The 13,419-nt window shown below is 37.9% G+C and overlaps 1 protein-coding gene across 14 annotated transcripts in view; it reads right to left on the reverse strand.

Annotated features, from left to right (window-relative positions):
• NEDD4L (NEDD4 like E3 ubiquitin protein ligase) overlaps positions 1-13,419 on the reverse strand; it is a 181,326-nt gene that overhangs the window by 10,945 nt on the left and 156,962 nt on the right. For all 14 annotated transcript variants that reach the window (XM_054811250.1, XM_054811253.1, XM_054811251.1 and 11 more), the window contains 7 exons: positions 12,916-12,974; positions 9,498-9,563; positions 9,065-9,294; positions 7,251-7,372; positions 6,315-6,385; positions 4,659-4,754; positions 1,342-1,415 (listed from right to left, as the gene is read on the reverse strand). In XM_054811250.1, the coding sequence (XP_054667225.1) occupies positions 1,342-1,415; positions 4,659-4,754; positions 6,315-6,385; positions 7,251-7,372; positions 9,065-9,294; positions 9,498-9,563; positions 12,916-12,974 (718 nt within the window). The remainder of the gene's footprint in view (positions 1-1,341; positions 1,416-4,658; positions 4,755-6,314; positions 6,386-7,250; positions 7,373-9,064; positions 9,295-9,497; positions 9,564-12,915; positions 12,975-13,419) is intronic.

Below are 13,419 nucleotides of genomic sequence, written 5' to 3' on the forward strand. Positions count from 1 at the left end.
TGTGGTTTTCTCATAATGCTTAAAGAAATAACATTGATTTTTAGTTAGCAGCTATTTAGTCAGTTTATCTATTTTCCTCTGTTTCTGCAATAAATATCACATAACAAAATAATGCAAATAAACCACCAGATTTCCTATGAGATGATGATTCTTCATTACTTACATGATATCCCATAAGCACTACATATGCATGAGAATGCATCGTTTGGATGTTACGTTAAGACACAGAGGCAAAAATAAAATTACATTTGTGACTACACCTGCAGTCTGGCGGGGTTTTGGTGGTGGGGGGTTTTTTGTGGTTTTTATTTTTAAGTATAACAACTAGAATAGCTGTCTCATAATTAAGTTGCATTAATCATTTCCAAATGAGGAGCACACAATTGACTCTCAAGTTAAAGAAATACTGTGACTAGCCATGAAAGAATTACCTAGATGTAAACCTAACTCAGTTCTGAATTGTCCCCCACACATTTTCAAAGAGCTTTTTTTTTCTGCGCTGTATTGAGATGATGGAAATAAAAAAAGTTTATGATATCTAAGATTTTGCACTTGAAAAAAACCCCAAACCCCTGAACAATTAAAGAGCTGACAGTGCAAACAGGTTACACACACAAAGTAACAAAAAAAGTATCATAAAAGCGGAAGTTCCACAACACTGTGAAGGAGATTAACAAACAAGTACAAAGTTCGCCTCTTAGAGGAACACTTAAACATTTACAGTGTTCCTTGAATGCAGACACAAACGTGGTAAATTACACAGACATCCTATTTTCATTCTTTTTTCTAGATCCAATTTAGTGCCTAGATTCTTGATTTGTATTCTGTAACCTGGCAGTTCATCAGGAAAAACTAAATCCTAGGGTGGAAGGCATCACTACTCTGCTAGATCTACAAAGCAGAGCTAGTTACCCCAGGCCCCTGGGCAACAGACTGCAGCAGGCGTGAAACTGGGCAAAACTGGTACGTCTACTTTAACTTGAGAATACTGCACCCAAGAGGTGCCGTTTCTTTTCGTCCCATAATTTAGATGCCGATGTCTGTCATTTAGAGCAATCCCATCCCTTCTTGATGTTCCTCGTGCCTACCCATCAAGAAAATAATTTCCTACTACGTCACAGGCTCCCCCGAGTAGTGTAATTCACAGAACAGTAAAGGTTACAATTCACACTTCCTGAGGATTAGGGTATAAGCAAACAACGTCAACAATAAGATTTTCTTTTAAGAGGATCTGATGATCTGGTGTAGTACAAACTACAGTAATTGCAGTAGGAGAAATTCTAAGACAAGTACAACTGTGCTTTCTTATGCTCGGGATAAATCCCATAAATGTGTACGTACTCAATGTATTCCCTTTTGTTTTCATTTGTTACCATGATTTCTGACCCATTTGGCTTCAGGTCGACTTGATATGTCTGTATTTCAAAAGAAAAAAGCCAGAACAAAACACGACATTATTTCAGGACACATTTCTCACAAAATCCACTCTCATTGAGCAGCGTTTTACAAGTAGCATCAGAAAATTGTTATGCCATAATACCTAGTGAGACATCAAAACATTCCACATTTAAAGATGGCATCATTAGGAACAAATTATTCTATGATCGTTTATAAGAATGGACTCTTGATCATATTCATTAGCAAGTGAGCAACCCATTCAAAAGCAAACATTTAGTCCTGAGCAGCAGGTTTGTTTGGGTAAAGAAAACATACATTCCATTTTAATAAGGGTAGACAAATGCCTTCTAATTTTTCAAAATGCTTGAAAAACAATGATTACTTAAAATCCACAGAGCAACTGTTTCATAAAAAGGCTAAAGAAGTAAAGTTAAAAAAACAGATTACAGAAATGGTTAAGCACAAATTTGCTAAGGGTGGTGTCACCACGGAGGGTGAGACTGAAAACACCAAATTCATTACAGTTCACAGGAAACTACAGCAAGTCCAAATAATGTATTTCTTTCTGAAGAAAGTGATTTATCGGTAGGAATTCACAGAATCAATGCTGGCTAGGTAGCAGGAAAGCTAGAGGTTGGTGGCTTTTATCAGTTAGTGCTACCCAACCGTGCACTCCATAGCTGCGGCTATGAAGAGGTGTTTTTCTGACTGCAGATCCTGGTGTTTACATACAGCGTAGGCACGAGACTGGATTCAATTCCTGCACAGCACGTATGCTTGGGAGCGCTTTTCACGTGGGTAGGGGAGAAGGAAAGCCAAGTATTTTGTTGCTTTTAAGTCGTCACTCTGTTCAGGTCAACTTGTTCCATCACCTCAAACCCATGGTTCCAGCGGAAGCAACCAAGACCTGACTCTGCACCCACATTCATCCAAGCCTATTTTTAAAGCTGTTACTAATCTTTAATAATTAAATCAGATGATGTGGTTGAGTAACAGTAAGACAGTAAATTCATTAGCTAATAAATGGAGCTGTGAAAGGAGCAGACTGGAAAGCTCTTTTCAGGACTGGATTAATACTGAATATCTCAACAAGGAGAAAAACAGTACAGCAGGTCTATGTGAATAAATATACCTATTACTTACAGGAAAAAAAAAGATGACTATACTATTAAGGAAAAGTAATTAATGGGGAACCGACACACCTCTGAAACACTAGTTTATTTGTTCCATGAGGACCAGAGAAGACAGGCCAGAACTAATAAGGAAAAGGTTTGCTATACTGTCAAAGTTGAACAGGATAAAGTTATGAAGATCCAGACGTGATGGCACAAACAAGTGGCTTCTTGGTGCTCATTTCCAGTACTTGAAGGGGCTCCAGGAAAGCTGGAGGGGGGCTGGTGACAAGGGCAGGGAGTGACAGGCCAAGGGGAATCGTTTTGAACTGAAAGAGGGTAAATTTAGATTAGATATTGGAAGAAATTATTTACCTTGAGGGTGCTGAGGCCCTGGCACAGGGTGCCCAGAGAAGCTGTGGCTGCCCCTGGCTCCCTGGCAGTGTTCAAGGCCAGGCTGGATGGGGCTTTGGGCAAGCTGGGCTGGTGGAGGGGGTCCCTGCCCATGGCAGGGGTGGCACTGTGAGGTCCCTTCCAACCCAAACCGGTCTGGGATTCTATGATACATTGTTTTTCAGAAATAAGAAACAGTGTTCCAGAGCCATTAAGAACTTAGGAGAAATATGGACCTTTTCTTTCTCTGCTTTTTGAAGATAGCTCTCCATCCTTTACATGTTGAAGATATCTACTGCGTATTTCTGACTTGTGAGAACTACCAAAACAGTATTTTTGGTTATTAAGTAAGGAAGAGTAATAACAAGGCGAGGTTTATTAGAGGTTTCTTGTTTTTCTCTAACTCCAGAAAAGATTTTGGTGATAAATGAAGTATAAATAAATATAGAAGCTTATAGCGATGCAAACATCTCCCACTGACATACGCAGTGTCCTTGTGGAAACAGTATACCCAGTGTATTACAGAAACTTTTCATCCTATGCCTTTAAAGTTCTCCCTAATTTCCCATGTAACAGATAAACTTATGTTGCTTCAGGAAAAAAGTAATAAGCACTGTGACGTGGATTAGAATGTTCTTGACAGTACATTGTGTGCACGTTTTGAAATTTTGAAGTCGGCTTTTAAAAAAGTCGCTGTAGTCCACACCACCAGTGGTACCTGGAGCCAACATATCTTGCTCTAAGAGTTAAACAAAGTGCAGAAACTAAAAAAGGGCATAAAAGCCTATAAGCAAATTAATTAAAGAGATGCAGGCAGGTATTATTAAATCCCAAAATTGTACAAAATCAATGTATGTTTTAGTCATTTCGTGTGTGCATGCATTACAAAATGGTTCAGGTCCATAGCTTGTAAATAAATAAAAAACCCCAATCATGGTAGGCAAGTAAGTTCCAAGCTCATGTAAATAAACTCATGATTTATTTTTTATTATTTAAGTCCTCAGATTAAATTTAACACAGGTACTTACATACAAGGCATTTATCTGCACCCAAGTTATTTCCATCCAAAACCTGATACAGATCTCTGCAGTTTGTTTTAATAGGATTCTCTGTAAAGATCCACTGTAAATCCAAGACAAACTGAACCAGAAGCTGTTGTTACAGCTTCTGCTCATAAAATGAGTTACGACTTTGGCTGATGAATTATATTCCCACCTAGTCGCTTCTCAGTTGTTAAACACGTACCTAACATTTTTCATGTGTAATGAAGAAAGTTATCCACAGATGTGACCCTTTTTGAAACAGGCATGCTGGCTTTTGCTCTATCATCTGCCTGCACTACAGCGAAGACACTACAAAGCACTTCGCTGATTTTAATTCCAGCACTTACTTTGACCTTTGAGAACATCTTCAACCTATAAAACCCCCAACAGCCCCAGGCTGAGACTATGGTCTAATATGGACTGTGCAACGCCTTTATTACTCCTCATTGTGAGTATTTTACTCAGCTTCAAGTACTGCTTTTCACAAAAATGTCATATTGCTCACATCGTTTCCTCCTTTGGCATTCCCCATCTTACGACAGTTCAGGAAGAGAGAGAGGTTAATACTCGTAGTTTGCCTGTACTGACCATTTAACATTCAGCAGTCCTGATCAAGTTCACAACCATGAGAGACTGCTCAGTATTTAATGACTTTTTGGCGATAACTGATACTAAGATGGAAATATGGACTTTTGGGATAACCTTTACATACCTGTCCGAAGTTCTCCTCATCTATGCAGAACATGAGATCCAACTCTGTAGGGTCATTTTCCAGGATCCACTTCAAAGAGTTGTAGTATTCACTGTCCTACAGATTAAACAAAGTTTGAAAATGTGAACATTAAATGTATAGCTTAACTTTAAATTGAACAAATAAAACCATCTAAAACTAGAACTCCAAAGGGACGGGAAAGATGAGAACTCATTTATTTGCACAGCTGCTGTAAAGCAAGGTAAGATGCATTACTTTATTCATATGTATTTTTCTTAGATGCTGTATTTTTAGATTCATGTAACTTTTCTTAACTGACTTGTAATTGCATTATTATACAACACAATAAACTGACTCTACATATCCATTAGGTAAATATGTATATAGAGGTGTGAAATAATAGGTTAGAAAATGTCTTCTTGACACAACTGTACATTCTTTTCAACACAATTTATATACCACTTCATTACATCGATAATATACAATATCTGATTGCATTGTTATTATTAAAAGCCTTAGAGTTTGCTGTATAAAAGATCCCTCTAATTTCCTAAAAGTTTGTATCTTCATCATGTATTACATTAGTAATTAAAGACTGACCCAAGAAAAAAAAGGGGAAAAAAAAGTGTAGTCATCACTAAATATTTCCAAGGAAGAGAGCAAAAAAAAATCATTTCAAAATAAAGTTAAAACATTATTTACTCATGTATGCTTCAAGAGAAGAATGACCTGCAAGAATTTGATGACTATGAGATAGTGGGAGCTGGAGGAGAGATTAAGCAGTTGAACCAGTGTTATGTCAGTAACTGAAAATCCGTAAAACTCATGGAATCATACAATCGTTTAGGTTGGAAAAGACCTTTAGGATCATCGAGTCCAACCGTGACTAAATAGACTGAACCTTCTGCTAATGGCATGCAACACAGTCTACACCTTTATGTCCAAACACAGTTTAATGTACTTCAGCTTGAGCTGACAAATAAACTGCCCAGGAACTTCAGTGGAAGTACAGAACTGAAATTCCATCTTCAATGTTTTCTGAAATCTATATTAAGATGGACTGCAGCATCAATGCTGAAATGGCAATGATGTCATTTAAAATTAAAATACATAAATTTAAGCATGAGTTACCGGCCTTTTAGAATGGCTTGCGGTACAGAAGAATTTTCTAATAGAAACTTTAAGATAAAAAGAAGTATTTTTTCATAAAAATATTAGCTACTTTCCCTGCCACAGCAGGCTCTCAGCAAACAAGTAAATTTGATCCTATACATATAAAGAGGATCAAAATATACCATGTAATCAAATCCACGAACGACAGCAATAACATTGTATATTAGATTCAATAGTGTGGCTCAAGGAAATCCCCAAACCACTAAATCCCAGACGAAAACATCTGCAAACCTCCCTTTTTCCAGACAATCACACTCGGGAATCCTGACTAGACCTTACTGTGGTGCAGTATATGCCTTCTGTGCCAGACAGGCTTCGTGTAAGCTACGTTCTAAGCTAAGCATGTATCTTTCTAAAGCTGGTGCAACTATGACCTAGTGTTTCCCACCACGGAGTTTACTGGAATTGTTACCTCTTATAAGTTTCCCCAGAGGAAAAACCCACGTAATTGCTAATGCCGATACGGTTTAAATGTTATCTTACCACTGACTCCATGTCTTTCAGAGTTATTGGCTTCCCCAGCATCATCTTGTAAAAAGGTCTGATGAAGAAGCCTAAAAGAGAGGGAAGAGTTACCTCCGCTGTTGTGCATTTTCACCTTACATAAAGATATGACTGCTCAAGGACAACACATCACGAGATTTCCTATAGTGCTGGCAAGAAAGACATTTTCTGAAAGTAACAGGTTGTAACTGCTCAAGTTAAAACAGCAGGCTCATTTTGTATTTAGGCACAGAAAGTCCAACTTTTCAATTACAAGAATTATGCCATTAATTACCACATGCCATTAAACACCATAATGTTAATGGTAGAGAGACACAAAAGATGGAGAATCGAGCTCAAGGTACTCTACTCCACCTCAAATTGGCATTCATCTCTTAAAGGAGATAGTAGAAAAACAGGACAGTGAGCTTCCTCTTCTAATGTGCTGCACTATTGCTAAATAAAATACAGTCAGTTTATGTTTGCTTGCTTATTGTGGGGTTTCAAAGTTCGGCTGAAATCATCTTTTCTCATTAAATCGTTCAGTTATAATTTTACAGATCAAAATATGCCGCGACTGACACCCACACAACTGCTTTGGCTGCAGCTTTGCATGGAAACGGCCGATATAAATGTAGTGACTTTCCTTTACGGATAGTGATTATTTAGCAATGCTGATTCGGTAGTTTTAACACAAGTGGAGAAAGGAGCAAAACTTTATATAATAAACTTTATGTGTGTTTGTTGAGTAAGACGCTATAATTTTTGAATCACCATTCACATCAGCAATGCAATTTCCAACTGTTCCAGTTCCATTACTTTCTCCCAGACTTTGTCTCCAGAAATACTACACTCTAAAGCATATGAATGCTCAAAGTTATTTCCTTTAATAAAAATCCATTAACAGTAGCGTAGCCATACAGTGTAATAACTCACCATCCAGTAGCTTCCCATGATATACTGCCAGACCAGCAACCCGACCAATAAACGTGAAATACGACAGATGATCTTCGTTACAAAGACCTGAATTAGGATTAATCTGAAGTGTATAGTTGTCCCTTTTTTGGGGAAAGAAAAAAAATATCTAAATAACCAAGCCTTTAAATAACCAGATATTCAGATATGTTAATAAATAACTTGAGCTTAGGGCCATTTCCTGTTCGTTTTTGTGAGAGTGTAATAATGCAATTTATCCATGTGTTCCTCAAGAGAAGTATCTGCCAGTTTGTGGGTAGGCTGACCTAATCAAAACTGTGTTGCTACGACCGTAATGATTATTTGCCACAGGTAACCAAAGCTCCTGCTTGTGGGGTAACAGGATTCCACCTGTGGCAAGTGCCAACTTCTTCAAAGGATAAAAGCCTGGCATCATTGAAAACAGCAACATTTTGCCATCAGCTCCAGTGGCGTGAAAATTTCAGCTAAGCTATCTCTTCTGCCGGGCTTAATTATTCACTCTTTCTAGCCAAATTTCAGGGCTTGAAATTTTTGGATTCTCTTTTGCAGTAGGTGCTTTTAGTTCTTGAAATACCTGACGGTACTGAAGAGGAATTAAGTATAGGCCCACGGCCCAACCGTCCTAGGATAAAGAACATCTTCCTACCAGCATCTGAAACTGCACGTACTGGAGAACATCTCTGAAATACACTTAACCCCCAGAATATTGGGGAAAAGCCGTCAAAGGACTAACACCTTTTTTAAGTGGGTAACAAAGCATTAAGACTGGTGTGAAAGTGTGCGTCACAATAAGACATTAGTGTAAAAGCAGTATTTTTAATTTGCAGTATATTCTTAATCTGTGAAGATAGATACGGGAGTTTTAAGTAGATTTTTTTTCTTATTTCTTAAATTAACTAGTTAGATTTCTGAACCTAAAATGAAATAAAATTATGTTTAAAATATCTACAGTGACTTATATCCCATAAGTGGAAATATTTCAAAACAAAAGTTTATCCAGTGAACTCTAATAACACACGGGCATCCTGTGCTGCGCAATGTTGTTTCAGTTGTGCTGCCCTTCAACAGCAGAACGTGTCTTTTCTGAGACACAAATGCGAGAAAACTCTCCTTTATGCAGTCTTTGCTCATCACCTTTATGATCTATTCCACACTTACTAGAGAAAGGAGTGAGCTTGATATTGACATGAGGCCATTAGAGCTACTGCTTGCAATTAAGAAATCCATCCTCACTGTAGCTAAGTACACAATGAGGAATTACGTACAGCTTGTTAAAACAAACGCACTTTAAGCAAGAGACTTGTTCTCTCATTTACACTAATGGATTGCTCAAACATTTCAAAGTTGGACAAAACCAAATTTAAATTTATGTAAGGCCACTACTGTGCAACTACTGAAATGTAAATGAGAAGCTGGTTTATGAGCTAATTATAAAGGAGTACTATAATTCCGGATGGCGGGTGTTTTACAAAGTAATGGGAGGGCAGGAAAAGTCTGTTGTCTGACATCTCTCCTTTCACTGTTGCTAGCCTCAAAAATCGCACTTTTGCTCCAAACAAGGCAACATTGAATATTGTCTTAATAATGAAAATGTTTGATGAGATTTCAACAACAATTTGAAAGGTTCTCTGAAAAGCAAGTAAGATATGCTAGCACAGAACAGAGATTTGCCTGAAGAGTGCACACGGATGCACCATGAAGGACAATCTAACTACTTTCCAGTGTAACTCTGCCTCTTATGCAAAATCTAATGTATACCCCTTATGAATGGAAATATTTTAATGGACACTTACGTTGCTGAATATTCAAAGAGACCATAATAAGGGTTAAACATCTCCTTGGACAAGAGAAAAAACCATTCTCTGGCCACACCTCCATAGTCAAGTCCTTTTTCTGACTCAAATTCGATCCAGAGCCTGGCTTTTAGTACATCGGGTCTCTTCACAGACATAATTCTTCTGTAGGACTCCTCAAAAATATTATTTCTGTGTAGCTTCATCTCAAATCTGTTCGGTATATCAGCCTATGTGAAAGGAGATTATATTATACTTGTTAGTCTCAGTAAATAAGTTTTCAAGCAAATTACTGACCAGTGGTAACAACTAAATGACAGATTAGACATCCGATGTATAGAGTTTCCCCTCGTTTTTGTTTTCCAGTGCTAAGTCCACAGGTTGATAGCATATAGCGACTGATTCCAACACAAAGCGGCACGTTTCTACTCACTGGTTTCTTTAACTTCTTCCGGAAATAGTCATATTTCTGTTTGAACTCCCTGGAATACGGAACTGCCTATCAGAGACAGAATCATAAATAGAGATTATTCCAGCTATTTAGCACTTTGATATTCCAACATTAAACAACAAAGAAATTTAAAGACATGCTATCTACATATGTATGCCATAAGTTCATCTAATAAAACGCACCACACATGAAGTACAGCAGCCAAAATTTTCCCATTTCTCAGTGTGTAATTTGAGTGAAAAGGTATGAAAACTTTTGACCCAGTTGTTCTGTTTATCAACTCCTTATCCTCATTTTTTTCTTCTTTAGGGACAGAAAAGAGCAAAACCAATTTTTAACAGAGAGAAAAATGTTTGAAAGGTATTGCTGCCCTCCAAGTGTCTCACTAGGAAATAGCGAGCATGCCATACGGTACTGCATTTCAAAATGCCTAGTGTTACCACAGAATATGGATTTGCACAGCCGAAAGCAGTAAGCATTGTTAGGTGCTACTCAGAAGACACAGAATTCAAAGAATTTTGAATATGAACCTAAGAACAAGTTAAGGGGCTCCAGTAAAGCTGTGACATTAACAACAAACTGTTTGCCCTCCAAGAAGCGCAGGGGACAATGTTTATCTACACAGCAGAGTTACCTAGGGAGGGGAATGCCCACGGCTAGAAATTATCTTTTCAGCCCAATGTGAATGATTCTAATTCTCAATAGTTATCAAACGATATCAAAACTATTTTGTAAACTACTTATAATGAAAATATACACTTTCATAATGTCTTTAATCCAGAATCTGAAAGCATTTCATGAACTAATTAACATTCTTTTGAACCAAGTGCAAGTCACTGCGTAATATTTATCTGAAACTCACTCAATGCAGCTGCCTGTGAGTTAGATCATGTTTTTAAGTAACAGCAGCATAACAGAACAATTTTAGAAGTTTAAAAAAAAAAAAAAGGCACAATGAAGGTTGGAAGAATTACATTAACTGGTTTCTGACATACATAAATACTCCCTGACAAATGCCACAGGTCTCAAACATTCACAAACGTCCAGAAAGGCCAAGCCTTTTTGGGCACCAAGCAGCCAGACACTGAAGTGTGTCAGCCAGGCAAGAGCCATCCGTACTCCTGACCACCAGTCCTATGACTGCAACCCACAGCATTCAGCCTTCAGCTGAAACGGCCGTAAAACCAAGTTGTGAATTAAATGTATGCATGGGAATAGGCTGGAGAAGTGATACTGTGACAGGTACAGGTCTGGCTCTACCAAATAACTGCTACGTATTAAAGTAAGATTCCTTAATTCTCTGTGCGTTTTTTGACAATTAATTTCTTGAGAATTAAGAATCCTTAATTCTCTAGTTTTTCACATCACATACAACATCAATTGAATCAGGGTTTGGAAAGAGCATTTAAAAAAATAAGGGAAAAAAAAAAAAAAAAAAGGCTTCCTGGCCTCGATCATAACATTTTCCAACTAAATCCTTACTTTCCTTTGCTCTACTGTTCCTCCAAGATGAAAGAGTAGACCTAGTAAAACTAGCTAAATAAATGAAGTGTGATTTTTTGGGAGCAAAGGACTGATTTTGAATTCCACAGGACTGCAAAAGTTACATTCTCTGTTCCCTGAAGGCTGAATCACAAATTGCAAAGCTCTGGTTCAAGTTCCATTTCTGGTCAAGGACTGGAATTTTGGGGAGGGAAGGTACGGGCTGGTCTTGGAAGTAGATTCATGACTGGATGTAGGCGAGAGTGGGAGGTAGAAATATTTCTAAATGAGTTTTCTCTTGTGGACAATGAGACATGAAAAATGAAAAAAAAAATTGAACTAAATCATTTTACTCTGATGATAATATGACTTTACTACAGCCATTAAATAATCTTTCAACATGTTTTCATTGTTTAAATGCAATGTGAAATACAATTTAAGGAGTTCTTTGTTTCTGTCATGGCACCAAGAATACTATTAAAAACATTAAGATGAATCCTTAATGCTTATATGGCTGTAAAATGGATTTGATCTTGCTTTCTCTTTAAAACAACAACAAATAACTGTTATTTACTTAATGGGATTGTGATTGACCCTTATTATCTTTAAACAAAATTTCCCAGATAGTCTTTCTCATTTATGCTTAACATTTCTGGGAAAATAAACGTTAAGAATTTGTACAGCATACTGTATAATAGTATCTCAAGCACTAAGTGCATGATAAATGGGTAAATCACTCCAAAAGCAATTATCTTCCAACAAGTCATTATTATAATCTTATTAATAAACAAGAGCAGTAATCTTATTAATAAACAAGAGCAGTAATCTTATTAATAAACAAGAGCAGTTGGAATTACACCATGCAGTAGATATCTGCTGTGTTCTGAGACCCTTAAAAATCCTGAGGATTTGCCCAAAATAAAAAGGCATTCTTGGCACCTGGAAACATCTTAGGGTTGGAAGTCTGATCATTCAGAATACCATAAAACGGCACAAACTAGCGTTAAAAGGTCAAAGAATCACTCTATATATTTGACGTTTTGAAAATTTGATATTAAAAGTAAAAGCATGTATTTATTCTTTCTAAGGCTGATATTCTTGAAATCTCTTAGTTTACCTGCAGGAAGTTTTCTGTCTCTTAAAACTGATAGACCCAGTTTTTGTCTTTTTTACACTCTGAATCCACATAGTCACAACTCTCCCACATTGAGTGGAACAGCTTTCTCTTACTGAGAAATCCAAAAATGAACAGCACAGTGTCTCAGCTCAGTAAAATTCTATTGTCAGTAATGACCCCAGTAATGGGTAAATTCTGTGATGTACTGTCGTATCGACTGATGAAAAATGTTTCCTAGACACTCCAAGGCAGAAACCAACTTCACACGCTCATGGCTACAAGACAGGAATCATAGCATACCACTGGAAAAACTCCCTAGCTAGGTGGCTACTGCTAGGAAAGCCTCCAAAGCCCATCAAATTCAAACCACCCGTCTGACCTGGGAAGTGAGTGCACAGCACTGTAGTTCCACATGTGCCAGAGACTCCCCATCAGCCCACTACCGCCCTGGAGCACTGGCAGCAGGCTGGCAGAGCCCCCAGTGCACTCCAGCCGGCGCGGAACAAAACAAAATAGGGTCCACAGAGTGGTACCACCATTTGAATGCCGGGGACAAGGCATCAGTTTTGGGGCACAAGGGCAGCTCCCCCTGCCCTTGCAGACTCACAGAAGCCGGCACCTGAGCCTCCCATGTCTGTCAGGAAAAGGCAAGGCAGAGGTCCTGCTTCTGGGTTTGTTCCTCAGGCAGAGCCTGACCTTATCTGGAGCACAGGCATGACTTGCTGCTCGGTAATGCCTCCTGCCTATACCAAATGTACACGAGCCACAGCATTTCATGGAAATAAACACAGCAGTACTTACTGGACCAGTAATCGCCGGGTTCTGCAGTCTGGGGTCTTCCCACTGGGTAATTTTATTATCTGTAAATAACAAAACAAATTGTATCATCACTTCTCTGTTACTACACTGTGAATTTATGTTGGTTTTTTCTCCCTACACCTGTTTTCCCTATCATTTCCACAACTTAGTATTTCAGGGTTAGAAAAGGCTGCATTCACCCATCTAAATCAAAACCCCATCACACTGTTTAGTTGAAAACACTCATTCAAAAATGCAAAATTACAACAGAATCCAGTGGATTTACACTGCTTTTATTTCAACGTCTGTAGCAGTAAACATGTTCTATTTGAACATGGTCTTGGATTCAACTCACATTAGAAATACACAGACTTCACGCCTGAAAGGTAAAGGAACCCCAAAACTTTGTCAAATGACAGACAAGTTTACTTGTTTGAAATTTTGCATGAAGATAGCCAAAATGTAATGCTTTTAAAAGACAGACTGTATTTAAATTTGGAGGGAATA

The sequence above is a fragment of the Grus americana genome, chromosome Z (genome assembly GCF_028858705.1).
Source record: "Grus americana isolate bGruAme1 chromosome Z, bGruAme1.mat, whole genome shotgun sequence".
NCBI classification, from domain to species: Eukaryota; Metazoa; Chordata; class Aves; order Gruiformes; family Gruidae; genus Grus; species Grus americana.